Source organism: Kwoniella shivajii, chromosome 7 (assembly GCF_035658355.1).
Source record: "Kwoniella shivajii chromosome 7, complete sequence".
In the NCBI taxonomy this organism is placed as follows: domain Eukaryota; kingdom Fungi; phylum Basidiomycota; class Tremellomycetes; order Tremellales; family Cryptococcaceae; genus Kwoniella; species Kwoniella shivajii.
Window position 1 is genome coordinate 1253377 of NC_085914.1, and position 18626 is coordinate 1272002.

General features: G+C 42.1%; 7 protein-coding genes across 7 annotated transcripts; 4 read left to right on the forward strand and 3 right to left on the reverse strand.

Moving 5' to 3' along the window:
- Window positions 1–248: 248 nt before the first annotated feature.
- Window positions 249–2816, reverse strand: IL334_005579 (uncharacterized protein; the record flags this gene model as incomplete). Its single annotated transcript, XM_062937290.1, has 12 exons — window positions 249–326; window positions 385–495; window positions 566–725; window positions 797–1020; window positions 1085–1431; window positions 1495–1582; window positions 1654–1755; window positions 1825–1921; window positions 1987–2113; window positions 2166–2269; window positions 2331–2355; window positions 2420–2816. 12 exons carry the CDS (start codon window positions 2814–2816, stop codon window positions 249–251), a joined length of 1860 nt encoding a protein of 619 aa, XP_062793341.1.
- An 818-nt stretch (window positions 2817–3634) lies between these two features.
- IL334_005580 (uncharacterized protein) lies at window positions 3635–8361 on the forward strand (the record flags this gene model as incomplete). The annotated part of the gene is made up of 9 exons (XM_062937291.1): window positions 3635–4834; window positions 4901–5349; window positions 5409–6960; window positions 7021–7285; window positions 7354–7650; window positions 7721–7795; window positions 7857–7934; window positions 8010–8152; window positions 8236–8361. 9 exons carry the CDS (start codon window positions 3635–3637, stop codon window positions 8359–8361), a joined length of 4185 nt encoding a protein of 1394 aa, XP_062793342.1.
- Window positions 8362–8695: 334 nt separating this feature from the next.
- IL334_005581 (uncharacterized protein) lies at window positions 8696–9982 on the forward strand (the record flags this gene model as incomplete). The annotated part of the gene is made up of 4 exons (XM_062937292.1): window positions 8696–8750; window positions 8811–9229; window positions 9288–9630; window positions 9765–9982. The coding sequence occupies 4 exons, from the start codon at window positions 8696–8698 to the stop codon at window positions 9980–9982; spliced, it is 1035 nt and encodes a 344-aa protein (XP_062793343.1).
- A 641-nt stretch (window positions 9983–10623) lies between these two features.
- IL334_005582 (uncharacterized protein) lies at window positions 10624–11565 on the forward strand (the record flags this gene model as incomplete). The annotated part of the gene is made up of 5 exons (XM_062937293.1): window positions 10624–10655; window positions 10786–10857; window positions 10924–10958; window positions 11044–11210; window positions 11287–11565. The coding sequence occupies 5 exons, from the start codon at window positions 10624–10626 to the stop codon at window positions 11563–11565; spliced, it is 585 nt and encodes a 194-aa protein (XP_062793344.1).
- A 705-nt stretch (window positions 11566–12270) lies between these two features.
- Window positions 12271–13348, reverse strand: IL334_005583 (uncharacterized protein; the record flags this gene model as incomplete). Its single annotated transcript, XM_062937294.1, has 5 exons — window positions 12271–12362; window positions 12428–12523; window positions 12633–12818; window positions 12945–13125; window positions 13262–13348. 5 exons carry the CDS (start codon window positions 13346–13348, stop codon window positions 12271–12273), a joined length of 642 nt encoding a protein of 213 aa, XP_062793345.1.
- A 617-nt stretch (window positions 13349–13965) lies between these two features.
- On the forward strand, window positions 13966–16509 carry IL334_005584 (uncharacterized protein; the record flags this gene model as incomplete). Its single annotated transcript, XM_062937295.1, has 7 exons — window positions 13966–14097; window positions 14187–14199; window positions 14274–14972; window positions 15058–15344; window positions 15520–15611; window positions 15670–15895; window positions 16021–16509. 7 exons carry the CDS (start codon window positions 13966–13968, stop codon window positions 16507–16509), a joined length of 1938 nt encoding a protein of 645 aa, XP_062793346.1.
- Window positions 16510–17046: 537 nt separating this feature from the next.
- Window positions 17047–18574, reverse strand: IL334_005585 (uncharacterized protein; the record flags this gene model as incomplete). The annotated part of the gene is made up of 6 exons (XM_062937296.1): window positions 17047–17115; window positions 17253–17344; window positions 17417–17483; window positions 17716–17840; window positions 17979–18357; window positions 18524–18574. 6 exons carry the CDS (start codon window positions 18572–18574, stop codon window positions 17047–17049), a joined length of 783 nt encoding a protein of 260 aa, XP_062793347.1.
- Window positions 18575–18626: the final 52 nt, after the last annotated feature.

An 18626-nucleotide genomic window follows, 5' to 3' on the forward strand; every position in this document is an offset into this window, starting at 1 on the left:
TCATTGTATGATATCACGCTATCATGATTCCACATGACGAAACGACCGGTCATCTCCGAGAAGGTGGGGGGCCACGGTGGGGGGGGGGCGGAATCTATCAATCTGCTATGCCACGAGTTGGCACCATTTGCTTTGTGCATGTGAACGATTACTTCTACTAGAACATGCACTTTGATCGAAGTCTATCATCTTACTGAAGCCGAGAGCTGTCATTCCCGTGCCGATCCCGACTTGCCTCCCGAGAGCATCTAGATCTCCCGACTCTCATCCACATTCACGATGAAGTTCATGAACCATCTTACTTCCTCAACAAAAACGTCGGCGGGCTAAAGGTAGATCAACTGTCAGCGCCTGTTTAGTCATCAGATGCTGTTAGAGACTTGCCAAGTATTCGTCAACGGTATGTACGTTGTTGAATCCGGCTTTCTTGCCTTGCTGATAAGCGAATCGATAAATGTTTCGTGTCAAATTCCAGTATCGTTTGGTATCAGTGTTCTGATAAATCGATATGATCAGTAAGCAGATCTGGGAAGACTAGGGGATATCAACAAAAAGGTCAACTTACACCGGTAGAAATAGAAGGGCCCATCATGATCTGTTTCTTAGCTTCTTCTTCATTGAGTTTAGCTTCTGGTCTTGTAGCGTAGACTCCTTTGACAGTGCCCGAAAGAAGTCTCCACGCTGCAGAATCGACTGTGAATGGAGACACTGGTGCAGGATCAAGCCTATAACATTGGAAACCAAGATTAGTGGGAAGATTCGCGACTAGTGTCATACAATGGAGATGTGGACTCACGATGAGTTAAAAGCCACGTTCAAGAATACCTTTCCTACTTTTGGTTCAGAAATGTCTTGGTGCATATGACAACCATGATATTGGACGTCCTTGCCGAATGCTTCGACTTCAAGGTTCAGCTTACTGGCCACCGGCGCGATGACATCGGTCAATCTCTGTTGAAGCTCAGCTACTGATTCAGCGAGACTGATTCGGTGATTGACTATGGCGACTACACTTTCAGGCTAAGAGATAGGCATCAGCTTTCTGTGAAACATTTCGTCTGTACTTCAATGAGACAACACTTACAAGAGCATTGACTTTCAGACCTCCATTAATGATATCTACAGCTTGAGTGGTGCTGACCATTGCTTTACCCATTCCTTTCATCAAGGTACCATCTTCATAACTTCCTGTGACCCACCAATCTTGCACTTCTTGGAGCGCTTTCTTATCAACTTTACCGTTCTTGGAAGCCAATGAATCCTCGACCCTGTAAATCGCTTTTTTCAAACTTTTAGGGAAATTCGGTGCTGAATCTGCTCCACAAGCTACGAGATTGACCAAAGGAGATTCAGGGTTCAAATAAGGCTTATGAGGATGTTTTTCGATTTCAGCGATAAGCAGGGAAATGTATCCAATTCCAGTATGAGGCGCTATGAGTTTTGTATTAACATTTACTCCTAGCCGATGAACAACTTTGCAATTGGTGCACATACGAGGTACTGAACTATGACCACCAAGAGTCTCTACCCGAAGTTCGAGATCCATGTATCCTTTCTCACCAACAGCAGGGGCAGCGAAAAGCTGAATTGAAGCATACTCAGTCATGGTGTTCGAATCGGGTTTCCTTTCGCTCAAATGGAGAATGGACTCACTTGACCCCAAGATTCTTGCAATCCATTACCCTCATCAACCAAAATAGAGATGGAGTCCTTCCCGTACTTCTCTTCGATCCATTGACCAAGATGATAGGCTCCCTAGAAACAAGCAAAAAAGTCAGTAACTACAGACTAGAATTGGAGCTTGATGCTCGAATGAAGACGAACCACCTTGCCGCCAGATTCCTCATCTATACCAAAAGCCAATATGACAGACCGAGTAGGGCTGAATTTACCAGACTCTAACATAAGCTCAATTGCAGAGCTGTAAAATCAGATTTCAGTGTTCAGCAATGGCTAAAGATTACAAAGGGCTTATTGAGGACTCACAGAACACCTATGACACCTGACTTGTCATCACTTGATCCTCTTCCCCAAATGACTTCTCCATCATACTCTCCACCGAAAGGGTCATGAGTCCAAAGTCCACGGGTAGCAGGGAGAACAGGCACGACATCTGTGTGATCAAGTCAATCAGCATTTACTACGGCAGATGCGAGTCGACTTGCCTTGGTGACCGGTTAAAAGAAGAGGTTTGAGGGAAGAGTCAGAACCCTCCCACTCGAAGATCAACGCATGAGTAACAACTCTTGTTCGCTTGAGGTTCTTGTGTCTATTCATAATAACCTCAATGACATGAGTATCTCACTTCACCTAGTAAATGATAACCTTACACCAATGGGAACGCTTCTTCGAGGTCTATAAAACCCCATCAATGATCAGCTTCAATTGACATTGCTCATGTAGACTAAGAGGAACTTACAATCTGCGAATTTGTAGAAGACATCCCATCTTTCATCGTCCCCTATTTCACCCATAACATCGAATACTTCGGTGGGGACTTTTACTGCTCCACTGATCCAGTTGACGAGCCTATCTTTTTGACCTTCAACCAATGAAGAAACATCAAAGCTCTTGGGAAAGATAGGTTCCGCCTGCTCGCAACTTGATTTTCTGGTTTTCTGATCAACACCACCCCATGAGTCGACCAGGTAAGGAGAAACAACGAGATGCTGCAAGAGAAGGAAAAGACCGAAAACCACCGTAAGAGATTTACGGTTTCGAGAGAACCAGTTGGATTTAGGAGCATTGCTTCCATTTGCGAGTGGCAGAGTGTTGGAAGGAAGAAGAGTCTGAGACTTCTCGTTTGGGACAACCATTGTTTATGCCTACTAATCAATAATGTATAGTGAAAGAGTCACAATGAAAGAGAAGACGTCCGGACAGGAATCATTTTGTTATCTTCCTAGCTACTGAAAGCGGGCATCTTGCATTTCAGACGATACGAGTAACTCATAACTAGCAGTGAAGCATATGGGTAACCCGGTGCCGTCATCGGCGATGTGCGAAACCAGTTAATATTCGGAGACTTCCGCTTTTGTCGACACTGACACCTCCTTTGGGGGGAAGGTACTAACCACCAAAAACAAACAAACAAAACAAATCATCAGTCAGCGCGAATGATTTTCTTTTTGAGCTGGCTGTGGAGAACAGCGGAAATGAAGACAGCTCTTCTACAAACTACGTGTCCTTCATATGGATGTCATATCTCCGTACCAAAAAGGCGCTCGTACCAAACGCAGCAGCGTTTGTATGCATGACTTCGTCTGTAGGGAACGAATCGCTTTCTTGGAATTCATGCGAGCCTAGATTGATGTCTGGAGTGGCTGGATCATTCCCATCGGATGAGACAAATTTACATTCCTACTTGTAACTCCATGACCCTTTCTTCCGAAAAAGATCCATCATCAGCAAGCAGAACACTTCACGTGGTCGAGAAGCGATGTCGAACTGCGAACATCAACAAACCTGTTTTCTATATTTCTTTGCTTCGGTGGACTTTCTAGATTTACAGAGTAGTCGTTGGTTGTACGTCACTTTGATCAAAATATCAGGAAAGGAAACTATCCAGTAAATGGGGTATAGGTAGTCAGGTAAGACATAGCTGGAGTGTCTAAGATCAATACTTCAAAATAAGATGTCAACTTCAGTATCCAGACCACCTTATTCAACACAACCTACTGCAACTACAATATTATCATCCACATCATATAACTCAGACAATCGATCAAACGCAACTACTTTGACAGCTTTAACCATCCCAGATCTGGATAGTCCAGGGATGAACAAACGTAAACATACATTGGAACCTATTTTGGACGTATTTGAAGGTAGATCAGCGATAGTAACGGAGATGGAAGATCGTTATGCTGAGGAAAAACCAAGGAGAACAAGTATGGATTTAAATAGAGGACCAAGTGTTAGAGATAGGGCAAGCCAATTCGAACAACAACAACAATATGCATCATCATCAACAACAAATACACCGAGGGGTAGACCGCTACCTCCAATCAATGATATGGAGAGGACAAGGTCGACATCACCATTAAGGATCAATAGGAAAGTTTCTTCGAGCATATCTACCCCTACACAAGTGAGGAGGGTACCAATACCTGCAACTGCACCTTTAGAAAGACTATCAACTCAAAGACGGACGTATGAATTTGAACATTCAGAAACATCGTCAAGGGAAAGATTACCACCTGCAAGATTGGAAAGAGGAAGTGGTTCAGCGAAAAAGATGATTCAGCAATGGGAAAGTTTACCAAGTACACCCATATCAGAAATACCTAAACCTCGTTTCCCACCTGGATCTGGGTCAATACCCATGAGCGGGAGAGTGATGAGTAGAGAATATTTAGATCAAAAACCATTACCTATACCCAGAGCAAATCCAGTTCCTGCTTCTTCAATGAATTTTCATTCTTCACCCGGACCAAGTCATTCCCCTGCTAGGACAGCTTACGCTCCATCTCCTTTACAACATCTTCAAACTCCTACTCAGCCAAATCGAAAACGATCAGCAACTCTTTCGCCCTCAGCTTCTTCCTGGTCTCTGTCACCGAGTCCATCAAATGAGAAAAGGAAAAGAAACGGTGGCAGATCACCCCTAAAGGATATGCTCAATAGATTTGGAGGTGGTATACAAGCTATAGGTCGTAAGGCAAAAGGTAAATCCAAGAATAAGAATTTCGTTAGATCAGAATCATTTGGATGGGGAGATGAATCAGGAAGTGAGGAAAGACTCGGTACGAATGGATTACCTGGAGGAATTGTCTATAGTGATAGAATGGGAGAGGAAGAAATGGGTATGCAGAAAGGACCTTCTGATCCGAATGTGAGTTTTTAGAGTAATCAACCAAATGAAGGGATTCTAGCTGATACGAAAGGTTTCATTTTGCAGGTGATCCGATCTTCAGCTGCAATGTATTTAATACCGACACCTTGTTCTTCCCTTGCTCCCTGGGGTTCTTGGCTTTCCTCATGGGCTATCCTTACATCCAATACATTACACATAACGTACTGTCCTATTTTCCAGGGACCTTCATCAGGAACTTCGACTCCTCGAAGAGTCTTATCCGGTACTAATCCAACGCAAACTTCTGCTCCTGCTGTTCCGTTCAATCAGATACCTCAACCTGAAGCTGGAGTCACACCAGATGTAGAGATGGCGATGAAAGATTGCGTGGAGGTTAGGAGTTTAAGGAGGGACGAAGTTAGAGGAAGGGGAATACCACCTGTTCCAGAAGGTGTAGGAACAGAAGTGTTGGAGATGGTATGGAGTGATGGAAGTAAGAGATATATAGGTGTTGAAGGAGTGGCTGGAAGATTAGGTTGGGTCAGCGCGATTTGGTAAGCTATTTATTCATTGTTCGAATAGCTTGTAAGGTTAATGAAAATTTCATTTGTAGGGATGTTTTACTAGCTTGCAAATCGACTCAACCTCCAACTCTACCACCTCCATCTCCCTTAGTACCGCCCACCACACTCTCAAGGAATCCAACAAGTACAATACCACCTGCATCACCTCTATCAGCATCGTTTCAACGCCAAGAGCAATCTGAATTTCAGTCTCGATTGAGAGCTTTGGAAGCTCGTTCTTCTGGATCTTCCGCGCCACCAGTTCAGAAAGTGGGTGATACATGGGTAGCAGGTAGTGCATTAGGTGTACCTACCAGTGATGTTGAAACTTTACCTAACCCAGCTGCCGAACCAATGAATATGAGAACGAAATCAGAGGGAGTAGGAGTGGGGCTAAGGGATAGTGTTCAAAGAATGTTCGACTTGGGACCTGATCCCGATTTAACATTAGAAAGACCTAAATCGGCTTCAGTACAATTACCGATGAGACAAAGCTCAGATATGTCGGAAAGGATAAAAGCATGGCAGCCTTCATCAACGGTATCTTCCTCCTCTTACTCAAGTCACAAAGATCGTTCAACAGCACCTTCGTTCTCAAGGACGAATTCTAACAAGTCGACCACTTCTGAGAATGCTAGAAATACACATGTTCCATATAATGAAATTGATAGGGAACATGGATTTCCAACAAGTGAAACGATGTTATCGTTTGATCCAAACGATTTGAATCCTTCGAGATCAGCTAGTCAAGTTAGAAGACCAGCTCCGACGGTCATTGGTATGAATGGGACCAACATGGAAGAAAGACAAAGGAGATACGGTATGATATCTCAAAAAGATCATCTACCTATGCCAATTTTAGAAGAAGGATCAAATGATGGATCTGGAAACGGATCTGGTATTGGTTCGGATACATTGACATTTTTAGCTAGACCACCAACACATATAAGTCATATAACTTTCCCTAAACCTAATGTCGGTGGAGTTCAAATGATACCTTCTTTACCTACTATACAATCTGAATCAAGAGGTTCTTCTTCTTGTGGAACAGATATAAACACGAAATCAAGACCTTCAACAGAGATGCAAACTCCAAAAACTAGACCAAGTAGTATAACCACTTCTTATTCCACAGGTGATCCAACAGTCCTAGCCAAATTGGATACACATTCCAATGAACATGGAACTTTATCTAAGAAAATCGATGGCGTTCAAATTGATCTGAAACAAATGATCAATTCTCTAGGTGGTTTTATACAACAATCAAGAGATCTATCTGAAAAACCAACAGAAATGGTAATACCGAAAATGATGGATGACAGACTCAACACGATTCAACTGGATGTCAAAAGTATAGAAAACTCTTTACAGCTGTCCAATCTTGCGAATACTCGTGAAGCTGGAAAAGAGATGGACGATGACAAGATGACTGAAGTCAATGAGAAGCTGGATAAGATAGCTAAACTCTGTCAAGAGGTTTTAACGAAACAGGCGATAGCGCCTTCGTCTTCATCTCCTCCAATGAGGTCAACACTTACTGCCTCTCCATCAGAAGAAGAAAAGTCTGCAGGACAAGAAGTAGCTCAGATCATGGCTGATTTGGTGAGTGACTGCATTACACACTAATATTTCAACTACTCTGATTGACTTTGTATCATTTAGACCGGCGGATCATCGAAAAACTCACCGAGATTAGTCGGATTACACGTTTTGCATAATGTTTCAGCACCTTCATCACCGAAATTGGAAAGTAAATCCACACTTACACCCCCGAACGACTCCAAGTCTCCCAATCAGGCTACGACGAAGACTACTGGTGGGCTGCCTGAAGAAGTCACGCAACAAGTTGGTCAGGTGTTGAGCCTGGTAACCGAATTGAAAGAAGCTAGGACTTTACAAACTCAACAAACCACTGATATAGCGAGATGTAAGTTTTTATTTGAGTTTCCTCTCCATTGAAAGTGGTGGAATGATGTGCTGATTCGACCTTCACAGATCTCAACGAACTCAATACGTGGTTGGAGAAATTCGTTTCGAATTCCTCTACCGAACTTTCCACCCTATCCAAGAGACTGAATATTTTAGTTGGATCAGCAGCAGATGAGAACAGTTCTTCTGCAGGTGGTGACCATACTGGTCAACCAGGATTACCAGATTTAGTCGCCGATGTACATAGTATGATGTCTGAGCAGAAGAGAAGAAACGATTCAGAAGGTGCAGTGGGACAAAGATTAGATGCTTTGTTAGGAATGATGGGTGAAGAAAGGGAAAGAGCTGCTGGTCAACAGAATAGTAAGTGTACCCTCACCCGTTCCATACCTTTCTATGCAAGTGTATGTGACTGATCCCCTCGATTATGTAGCTGTTGAACAGGTCGTCAGTATACTCGACAGGCAAAGACAAGACAACGAAATGCTTTTGAGAGCTGTAGCTACTGGTATGTCTGAGTGTTCGCTGAAGGAAGAAAGATTTGCTAACGTATCTCTTAAAATTGATAGATTTGACTACTGAAATCCGAGGCGAAAGAATGAGATTTATAGAAGCAATGCAACAAGCTACTTCTGTGAATGTATCCAGTGAGTACTGTTTTCACTTCGATCTCATCGCAGTAGGACACATCTGATTGATCGATTTTGTTCGGCGGGTTGTAGTGCACGTTGAGGAATTCAAGAAACTTCTATCTACGGAGGTACACCGATCAATGGCCGAGTTAGGTCAGATGAGAGAAGAGAAAAAAGTTCTAGAACAGCAGATCAGTGATTTGTTTGCTTTGATGGCTAAACATGGTGGCAAGGTGAGTGAGAACTTTCATTCAGCACTTTAACGTCGACTAGCGGAAAAAAGGTTTTGCTGATCATTGTCCGTCAACTGATATAGGGTAAGAAAGCCGCTTCATCCAGACCTATGGCTCCGCCTTCCCCTGCTGGGGGTATGCCCCAGCTATTGAGTCCAGTATACACTCAAGGGAGAGGTCTACCTGCACCACCACCTTCACATCAATAGCTAGTGAAACTATGGTTTTGTTTTCATCCGTTTTTTGGGATCTTTTTCACTTCGTAAGGACATTTTGAAGACACTCATAGGGACATTTGCTTCGTTTGCAGTAATCATCTTGTATATTGATATGTATTGCTATCACAGTCTGCATCAGCTTCTACGTTGGGCAGAATAATGAAAAGAATACATTTGTGTAAATGTGGTTCGCTTTAAGCTGAATTTGTAAACAAACCTCCACTTTTGTGATTCTCCTCTCCTCATCCTCATCACAGCGAATTTATGAACTCTGTTCTTTCTCCTTCCTGTTTTGCTTCGGTTTCTGTTTATCGTTCACCAAGAAATGATACTAGCCTCGAATGCTCTGCATCATACAGCTGCAGTAGCTTGTCAACCTGGTCAGTATACCGTCCTTCAGTAGCTTTGCCAGGGAGAGGTTCTGATTACGAAACTTGCAGTTAGATCATTTTGTTCGACATGTCGTATTCTTTCTTCATCTTCATCCAATAATGGTGAATCTTCTCGTCTACCCAGAACTCGAGCGGGGACATTGGCGTCCGCATACGCTTCAACCAATGTAGATTTTCCTGACAGAGAATCAGAACGTCGGCAACCAGTAGCCAGATCAGGTCAGAAAGGCTTGATGGATGATGATCGAGGAGGACGTACATCCAACCCGCTCTCTGACCTCAGGAGATATGATAGGGGTGCAAAGGGGAAAGGAGACGAACGGCCTAGCAGAATCCGAAGGGAGGTTGACAGTAATGGGAGACATAGCTGGAAGGACGATGTTAAGTTGAATCTTCCTATCAACCGTGGGCTGGAACTGTATCATACTTCCAATTCAGCTATTCCAAATAGTAATTTCAATCAAAAGGTGATTTCATTCAGCCCAGACTTATGATCATCAGTAGCTGATAAGATATTCACTGCAGACCACGTTCATAGGTTTCGATTTAAGTACATCATTGCCAACGATCTTTCGTACTAAAATACCAGTTTACAAGTCTCCTTTGTTCAATCTACGTGCTATACCAACATATCTATTACCACCACGTAAACCACCTCCATTCCCTTTAGAAGGAAATCAGTCATGGAAAAATGAAAGGAGATGTGTATACGTAGCTGCTATCACTAGTAAGAACGCTGTATCGAAATTGGCTGTTGAAAGAAATAGATCAAGAAGAAGATGGAAAGCGGCTTTGAATGTTATAATCAATTCTGAGAAGTCAATAGTTGGGTTAAATCAAATCGGAAGAAACGATTTAATCACTCCTGGTAAGTTCTCTCTGTCAATCTGTCTCTCTCTCTCTTTCTCTCTCTCATATACATACATACGTTGTTTCCAATATCGTGTAAGCTGATAAATGGCCTCCGATTTTCTTGATCGTCACCTCAATCGGCTCAATCAGAATACGCTTATATCGCTTCTGTAACATCGGAATTACATGATGCCCCTTTTGACAAAATCCAATCTGATATCCTGGATGGACTGAACTATATTCGAAAGTCTCAAACGAGAAGAGGCGTTGAAAGTTTATCTAAACCCAAATACATTCCTAGGAGTAAGATTGGCGAAGGGTTAGTAGGATATGACAAAGCTGTAGAGCAATTTGTGCGATGTATCTAATAGCAATGGTTCTACATTGAAAAACAGTCATTGAAATGGGTTTTATGAATCACATTGACCGAAAAGATGGTCAAACCTCCATCGTGACACGGCTCTTCTGCATGACCATAGCAGAAAATTGTGGATTTGACGCGACATGCGAAGACTGAGTAGTTTGCAATGTGGACGATAGACCGGCTAAGCGTCGCCTGCGCGTCTGATATTTTATGTATTTTTCTGCAACCCGGACACTAAATCAGGCTGAATCGGTGAACAAGAGGCGAAGGCAAAAGGGACAAGGGGATAAGGGGACAAGGAGGGAGGGTGGCTTGAGTCGAGTAGTCGAGTGAGACGTGATTATGGTGCCATATAACGCAGCCCAATCATCAATTCACCTTTCTCTTTTTACCCTGAACCCATGTCTTTTTTTCTTTTCTTTTTTCAATTCCCGGTGTTGTCCGATTCATCGGATCTCACTTTGCTCGTATCTTCTTTAATTTCGACAACATTCTACCGGCAGACTTACTTGGTTGGACATTTGATTGTTTGGGATCCCCGAATTTTGTTTTCTCTTCTCTTCTCTTCTTCAAACAAAATCACTTTCTTTTTCAACAACAACTCAAAAGTACTTTCATCTGTACATACAAAATCCATCATCCAACATGTCTTTACCTCAAATCCAAAAACCCGCTCCGTGAGTTCTCTTGCTCTTATCTAATTGTGGTCGGAAAACATCGGCCGAAGACCTTTGGGTGTCTTTGATACAGTCATTTTCTATGGGTAGAACAAGTCGCTGACGACGACGATGATCATGATCACAATAGCGACTTTGCCGGAACAGCCGTCAAGGAAGGTTCTTTCGAGGAAATCAAGTTATCTGATTACCAGGGAAAATGGTGAGTTTATTCAACGGCATCCACAAATACAGTACAGCTTGCTAAGCAACTTCTTACCATGACTAGGACTGTCCTCTTGTTCTACCCCATGGACTTCACCTGTGAGTCAACACCCCTCCCCCCTACAATTAGGGCTTTTGCGATTCGTGGTTTGTAGCTAATATATATACTGTTCAATTCGCATAGTCGTCTGCCCTACTGAGATCCTCGCCTTCAACGCTGCCCTTCCTCAATTCGCCGCTATCGGTGCCGAGGTTATCGGTGTTTCCACCGACTCTGAATTCACTCATCTCGCTTGGTCTCAAACCAACCGAAAAGAAGGTGGTCTCGGTCCTAACCTCAACATAACCTTGGTGAGTAAACACTCTTTCCTGTGAAACTCTAAAATCACAATACACATGTCTGACTGAAATTGAATCGTGATTATAGCTCGCCGACCGAAACCACGCTGCTTCCAAGGCATACGGTGTCCTTCTCCCAGAGGAAGGTATCGCACTCCGAGGTACTTTCTTCATCGACCCCAAAGGTACTCTCAGAGCTATGCACGTTCACGATTTACCCGTTGGACGATCTGTTGAAGAATCTATCCGACTCATCAAGGCTTTCCAATTCACCGATGAACACGGTGAAGTCTGTCCCGCAGGCTGGGAAGAAGGTAAAGAAACCATCGACACTTCTAACAAACTCAAATACTTTGAGAAACAGTAAGCGATCATTCTGTCCCCTTTTTCATCAAAGGATCGATACAGTCAGAAAAAGAGCGTAAAGTAGAAAGAATTTAGACGTACGGTTGTTATAGATATAGAATGAATTTATCATATAGAGGATTGTCTTTCTTCTTTGGATGGTGGATAACATTATTCCTCCTCATCTTTTTGAAATTCACATTGAGTCATATCCAAATCCACATTCCAGCTCAGATCATCGTGTCACACATCCGCCCCATAAGAAAACCAATTCTGAAGCCCTGTGTGTGTCCATGTATAGGGCAGCGCATGAAGAATCATTGTTGATGCAAGTAGACGAAACGAACGAGAATGGTCAAGAGAAAAGGAAGGGCGAAATCGACTCTGAACGTCCAAGTAAAAAAGCAAAAGTATGATTGTATTCACTGAGTTTGAGCAGATCTGGTTGAAACGTTACTTCGTGCGCGACAATGTCATCAAGATGCCTTGTTATGTGAGGTGTCCTGAATCATAATCAATCAGGATGACAATAATCCAATATATTTCACCTTGCCACATTATGCATTTGTTGTTGTCTCTTTCGGAAATGTGTTGTCTTTAGAGAAAAAATGTTATGGATGATAGAAAATTGTTGATGATAAACCTTCATATGGTCTATACAAACCAACAGAGTGCTGATTCTTTTGCATATTACGATCGACTCTATGACTAACGTTGTGTATGTCTTTCAATCCAATTTCTCATGTTCCAGAGTTATAGGCTCAATCTTCGCTTCTGGTTTTTCATTTTGTGTGGCAAAAGGATTAGTAGGTATAGGACCTGACGAGGCAAGAATGTTGTCAGTCCTTGTTAATCGCAGCTTGAGAGTAACGATTTCAACTGACCTTGGGGTGAGGTTACTAATGAAGCTTTGACTATCTCTTCTATTGATACTAACACTCTAGTGCATACCGTTGACCAGACGCCGGATGATACTGAGCCTAGTGTGATTCCACGCGTTCAATTAGCATTCACTGATGAAAGAAGGAAATTGATTGATTTTTTCCCCCTAATACGTTTTCATCAATTCGATATGATAGACACACTCACCTAAAGGAGCACTTGGAAAACTTAACAACCAAACCAAAGGACCTGGTACCCATCCTGAAGGTAACCAGAAAACAGGTTGTTTTCTGAACCACCAAACCAAGATCAATTTTGATCCGGAAGTCAATATCCAAATAATCGATTTAAATTTAACGCCGAAAGACGATTTACTTGATCCGACAGATTGGTCTAAGAACAGAAAACAAAGGGATATCAACAAAACTATACGCAGAGACCAAATGTTCTCATCTGTGAGGAAAACAAAAGATCCGGATAAAAATACTTGGGTATTTTTATATCATGTTCTATACTCACTCAATTTCTCTAAATCAGCTATACTCTTATCTAACCTCCTTCTTATTTTAGCCCATTTGGCGAATTCATCTTGAGATGAGGTTTTACTTAATTCTGCTTTATCTTCAAGCACTTGTTTACGAAGTTTACGTTGTTGACTTGAAGATCCGGATAGAAATACACGAGAGTATAGTGTGAATCCCTATTCATTGGATCGTGACAAGTCAGCCAAGAATGACCACATGAATTATGAGGTGGATTCCGATATTTGATGATGATGTATATCACAAGAAAGATGGATGCTCGAACGAGGAGGAAGGGAAGAGGGCGATACTCACTACATCCTGGAGAACTGTTTGTCCTACCCATGACACGATTTGAGTGAACAGTACCACCAAGAAGATGAGCAATGCTAGGTTTGGCATCGTGGGGTTTGCAGTCTTCGTATTGTTAGACCCTTTGCACCCAGTACAAGTCTCGTCTGTGTTGAATATTCAGTTGCTGAGGTGGTGGTGGTGACAAAGGATATTTCATTCGAATGTACAGTGATACATCCGGCGTAAAAGTGGTGACGTGTATTGGTGAGATGAGTTGGGATAAAATATGATAAATTGACACTGTTATATTTCAGATGCGCGTGTACATGTGGCATGTTGTGTTTGCCCTCTTTTGATTTTTATTTTTATTTTACCCTGAATATATTTTGTGCATAAACAAACACTCATTTCCCACTTCGCAAAGAACGCGTGATTTTGAATCCGTCATTTCATATCCCCCCCCCCTTCCTTCTTTCTTTTGCTTCATTCATCGTTGGTAAACACAGACATCATCAACAGTAATCACCACGACAAACGAACATCCCCCATAGTTGGGAACGGAAACGGAACGATCCAACGAGCAACAAAGGAGCGAGCGCGCAAAGGCATACGATCAAGTTGAAAGAGAAGGTTCACAAGGTAAAAACAAAGAAAAACAACTCGATATAGATCAACAATCAACAATCAACAATCAACAATCCAAAAAAGAGAGGGACGGTATTCGAATGGCCACGAGAGCGACAACAAGACCACCATTAGATCTCAGAGGTAACATGCCAAATGGAAAAAGAAAGAGTGTGGCAGGACATAAACCCATAGATGAGGAAGAACCGGATAAGAAGAAGAGAAAGCCAGCCGTAAGTGGGATCACCATCAAGGAATGTCGTTGTGGTATATGAATGTCGACTGATTTGACTCGTTTGTTCCTCCTTCTCGATGTACACAGGCCAAGAAACAACGTAAGTCTCGTCTTGCTATATATTGAGATAAGTCATGATTGGGACTGATAGCTGACGTGTGAATGGAATATTAGCTGCATTCAAACCGCAACCTGTACCGATAACGAATTCCTCTGATACCCCACCTACTGATAACGAAATCGAATTACCACCCCCTCCGGTGTCCGAGAGGAAGATTGCTAGACGAAGAGAGTCGACTAGGAATATACGAGAAAGACAAGAATCACCTACACCAGCAAATCCAAATGCTATATCGTCATCATCAAACAACGATCATGCCAAACGAGCGAAAGTTGGTGGGAACGTTAGATCTAGATCTAAATCGATCGATCCGATACGTTCAGCGATCAATACATCTGATGATCCTTTAGGTGGCGTAGAAGAAACCGCTTCAATGAAATTACCTACTTCATCTTCAACGACCACGACAACAGCTTTACAAGTTCAAGGCTTGTCAATACCATCTACGCATCCTCAAAGACCATCAGCTCCAAGACCTCTCTCGCCACCTAGAAGAACATTTTCTTCTTCACACTTAAAGTCGAGCATCATGGGTCCACCACCCACTACCGGTGGGTTCACGAGGAAGACCAGACAATCAATGGGAAAAGGTAGAATAGGTGAATTGAGCACAGAAAGTGTGGTACCAATAATGCAGAGTGAAACTCCCGTCATAAGGAAAAACCAAGAATTAAGAGGTCAACAAGCAAAAAGAAGTTCTTTGGATCATAGAGGTAGTAGAGCAAGTTCCAGTTGGGGACGAGGAGAAATCAGTGAGTGTTCATCTCCCATATATCGTTCTGCCGGGAAACCCAGACTTGTTGCCACATCTCGCTGATATGCTACGTTCCATATCAGCGATGCCCCATAAGAATGTTGACTCGAAGTGGTTCTATCGACATATACCTGTGTCATATCCGGAGCCTATTAAAGCTAGAATGTTACTCGTCTGGTGTGCAATTCGAGCTCTGGATGAATCCCTTAAAACACCTTCATCTTCTTCCAGAAAGGACAAAGGGAAGGGAAAAGCTAAACCTGAAGAAGGAAGAACAGACGAGGGTGACAAAATGTTGAAGGAGATCATGGACGAGTTTGTTCGAGAAATGAACAGAGGTGGTGTGGACACGAGCGTCTTCGGCTTACCGGTGAGTCATCTCTCCAATTGGCCTGGGAGGTATGAAGCAATTCAGACTGGGTCTTAGAGGAACTCAGAGTGAAGTGAGAACGGTGGCCGCATAAAACGGTGACGTAGTTGTAATGGCGAACCTCGGAAGGTGACGAGTCTCGGAAACCATGCTAATTCACATATTGTTTGTGCAGGGACAAGATAAAACCGTAATGGGTCTAAAACCACATCCAAGAAACGCATCGAATAGAAAGGTCGAAGCGGCTGCTAACGCGGACATAAGAAAGTGAGTTACGCAGGGACCTAAGGTGTAATGCGTATTGACATTTATTCGTCGGTCAAAGATTCAAGGACGAAGGCTCACAGTGGTCTACTCTGATCTCCTTCACAAACGCGAAGCAACAAAATGTAATGCACTCGTTAGAGCGAAAGAAAATTCAAGATCAACAACCTGATGTCACCAAAGCTGAAGCATGGATGAAAGATGCTTTATCTGTTGCCGAAGGTATAATTTTACAGGGTGAAGGCGAATTAGAAGGCAAAGGTGAATTCGAAGATGTTGAGTACAAGGTGAGTACGGTTTTCATATATGCTGCATGGTCGATCAAGGTTGTCTGTTCACGAGACGCTATACCTTGGCAATGGTTGGTGTGTGTCTAAAAACGGATTCCGTTGCTGATATCTTCCTGCGATAGGTGGATACATTACAACAAACATCACACGTCGCTCTACAATATATACTTCAGTCATCAAGATTCCTCGATGGAATATTCTCATCTTTGACTTCCGATCTACGAACCCGAGATAGACTTGGATTACCTTCTATCTTGCCTGAAAGGGATGATGAAGGACCAGATACAGTATCACTCTTGTCGACCACTAGACGATCAGCTCCAAGTGGATCGTCAAGTATTATCGATCCGACAAAGGCGAAGTCTGATCCGATGATGCTATTGAGAGCACTCGCTAAGAAAGAATCATCGAGTCAAGATGAAAAAGTATTGGAAAAAGCAATGCAAATCCCACCTGTAGCGTTATCTTCTGCTACTCCAAGAAGACCTACGGCGACAAGTAGTTCTGGTACTGCTACAACGATGACTCCACGAAGACATGTTCTGGGCCAAACTCCAAGGAAAAAAGGAATGACTCCTGGTCCTTCGGAGTATTTGACAACGAGGATTTGATGATTAATATCCTGAACACCTTGGCAAATTGGGTTGATCCGATGAGATGGATCAGTATGGAATAAGAGAGACAATCTCATCAAGTAAGTATGTGTGGAGGATCTGAATGGTTTGTTTCAATTTCAAAGGTCATGGCAATTCACGGAAATCAGTTGAAAGTTTGTACTATAATGTCTCTATGGTTTTTATTCTCCTTTTGGGGTCTCTAGGTCTATTCTTCTTTCGTCCGTTTCACAGAATTGGTTCTTAAAAGTTTATGATGATTAGTTTTAGGTATTCGATTTGGTAATGGTATATTTCATGCCTCTTTTGACTGTGCATTCATTGGTTTGTGTGTAATCTGCAAGCAGGTGCAGATTGATGACTGATTTGCAGGCTATACTGAAGTGCATGCCTAGAGTAACCTTTGACCTCTAAAGAAACAGGCGATCTACATGATGATAATGATGATCGGTGCATTCCAGTCAATATGACATATTGGCCTATCTGTATCTCTTCTCATCCCACATTCCATGTCTAGGGTCGAGAATGGATCTTCTAATAAGGAGTAGGTCTTCCATCTAATGGTTTACCCTTGTTCTTCTTTATTTTCTCTAATTGTTTAGCCTATGGTGGATCATATTGTTGTTAATCAGTATTTCTGTCATACAATTTGCCAGCAAGGCTATATATACAAGAGAACGGAATATCTTTGGATCTTTGGAAAGGGGATAGGATAAGGATTAAGTGACAACTATACTGACTTTTCTATTTCCAATCTGAACAGTTTCAATCTTACCATATTTATCATCTTGTATCTTTGATAATCTAATTGGTCTATTTCCGACGTATTTACCTATACGATAGAATGAATATATGACAGATTCAGCATTCTGAATGAATCATGACTTGCTGTTTAGTTACTCACCATCCATCTCCTTCCATGCTTTCAAAAAGTCCTCAGGATCTTTAAATGCTATAAAACCGTATTTTGCCTAAAAACAAATTTGTAAAAAATTATTGATATGTATCAGTGACTATATTCACAGAAGAGATGAAAATCAGGCAGTTTGTTTGAATTTGACGAATCATCACGTCGTGAAGTGAGAGAATTAGGACAAGTTTCCGATTGATAAGATGTGATATGGAATGCACAAGAACGAAATTCGATATAACGAGAAAGAATATGGATACAGGCGAATATCCTTGTTATACCAATATACTCACCTTCAAACTCAGTCTATCCCTTACCACTTTACATTTGCAATAACTATCATATTTGTTAAAAGCTTCGTCGAGTGTACGTTCGTTAACGTCATTTGATAGATCACCAACGAAAAGTCTGAACCATTCTGCAATGCAAAGAAAGGGGAGATGGGCGAGACGAGTCAGCGATATGTTTCTTCCTCGAATAGAATGACACTCATGGAAAGAGAAAAGTTATGGTATATATATATATATATATATGTATAGATACGAATCAAACTCACTTGGATCCCAATCGATCAAAGATTGATCCTCCCAAGTCCTACCACTACCTTTTCTAATAACAGTTTCTCTTTTCTGGGCACCACCGATATTTTTAGCGCTTCCATGACCATTACCATTGGTAGTGGAAGCTTGTTTCGTTGGTGGAGCATTCTTAGCTAATTCTGAGATTACAGTAGGATCATATATTGACGACTGTTGAAGTACATCTGTGTCATAAACATTTTGAAATGTACCCGGTGCAGCGGCTGCATAAACAGGTTGTATCCCAGTTGAAGATGTTGATCCATAGTTATTATAATTTGAAGTAGAAGAAGATGAAGAAGCGGTTCCTAAAGCTGCTGATATTTGTTCTGGTGTATATCCTTGTTGAGCGTAATACTATATTATACACACATTTAATCGTTTTCATCAGCTGTAGTTTCGCTCTACGGACAGAAGATACAAAAGGACACTCACGGATGCCCACTATGAGTAGCAATGATCAGAGACTGAGTCAGCAGGCATGATCTCCTAGAAAAGGAAAATACACAGAACAATCACTCACAGCTGCAGCTTGTTCCTCAGGTGTATAGTTATATCCTCCCTGAGCAGACATGGTGGGATCTTTGTGATTTTCGAGACTTGTCTTAGCGATTTAGCGGATTTAT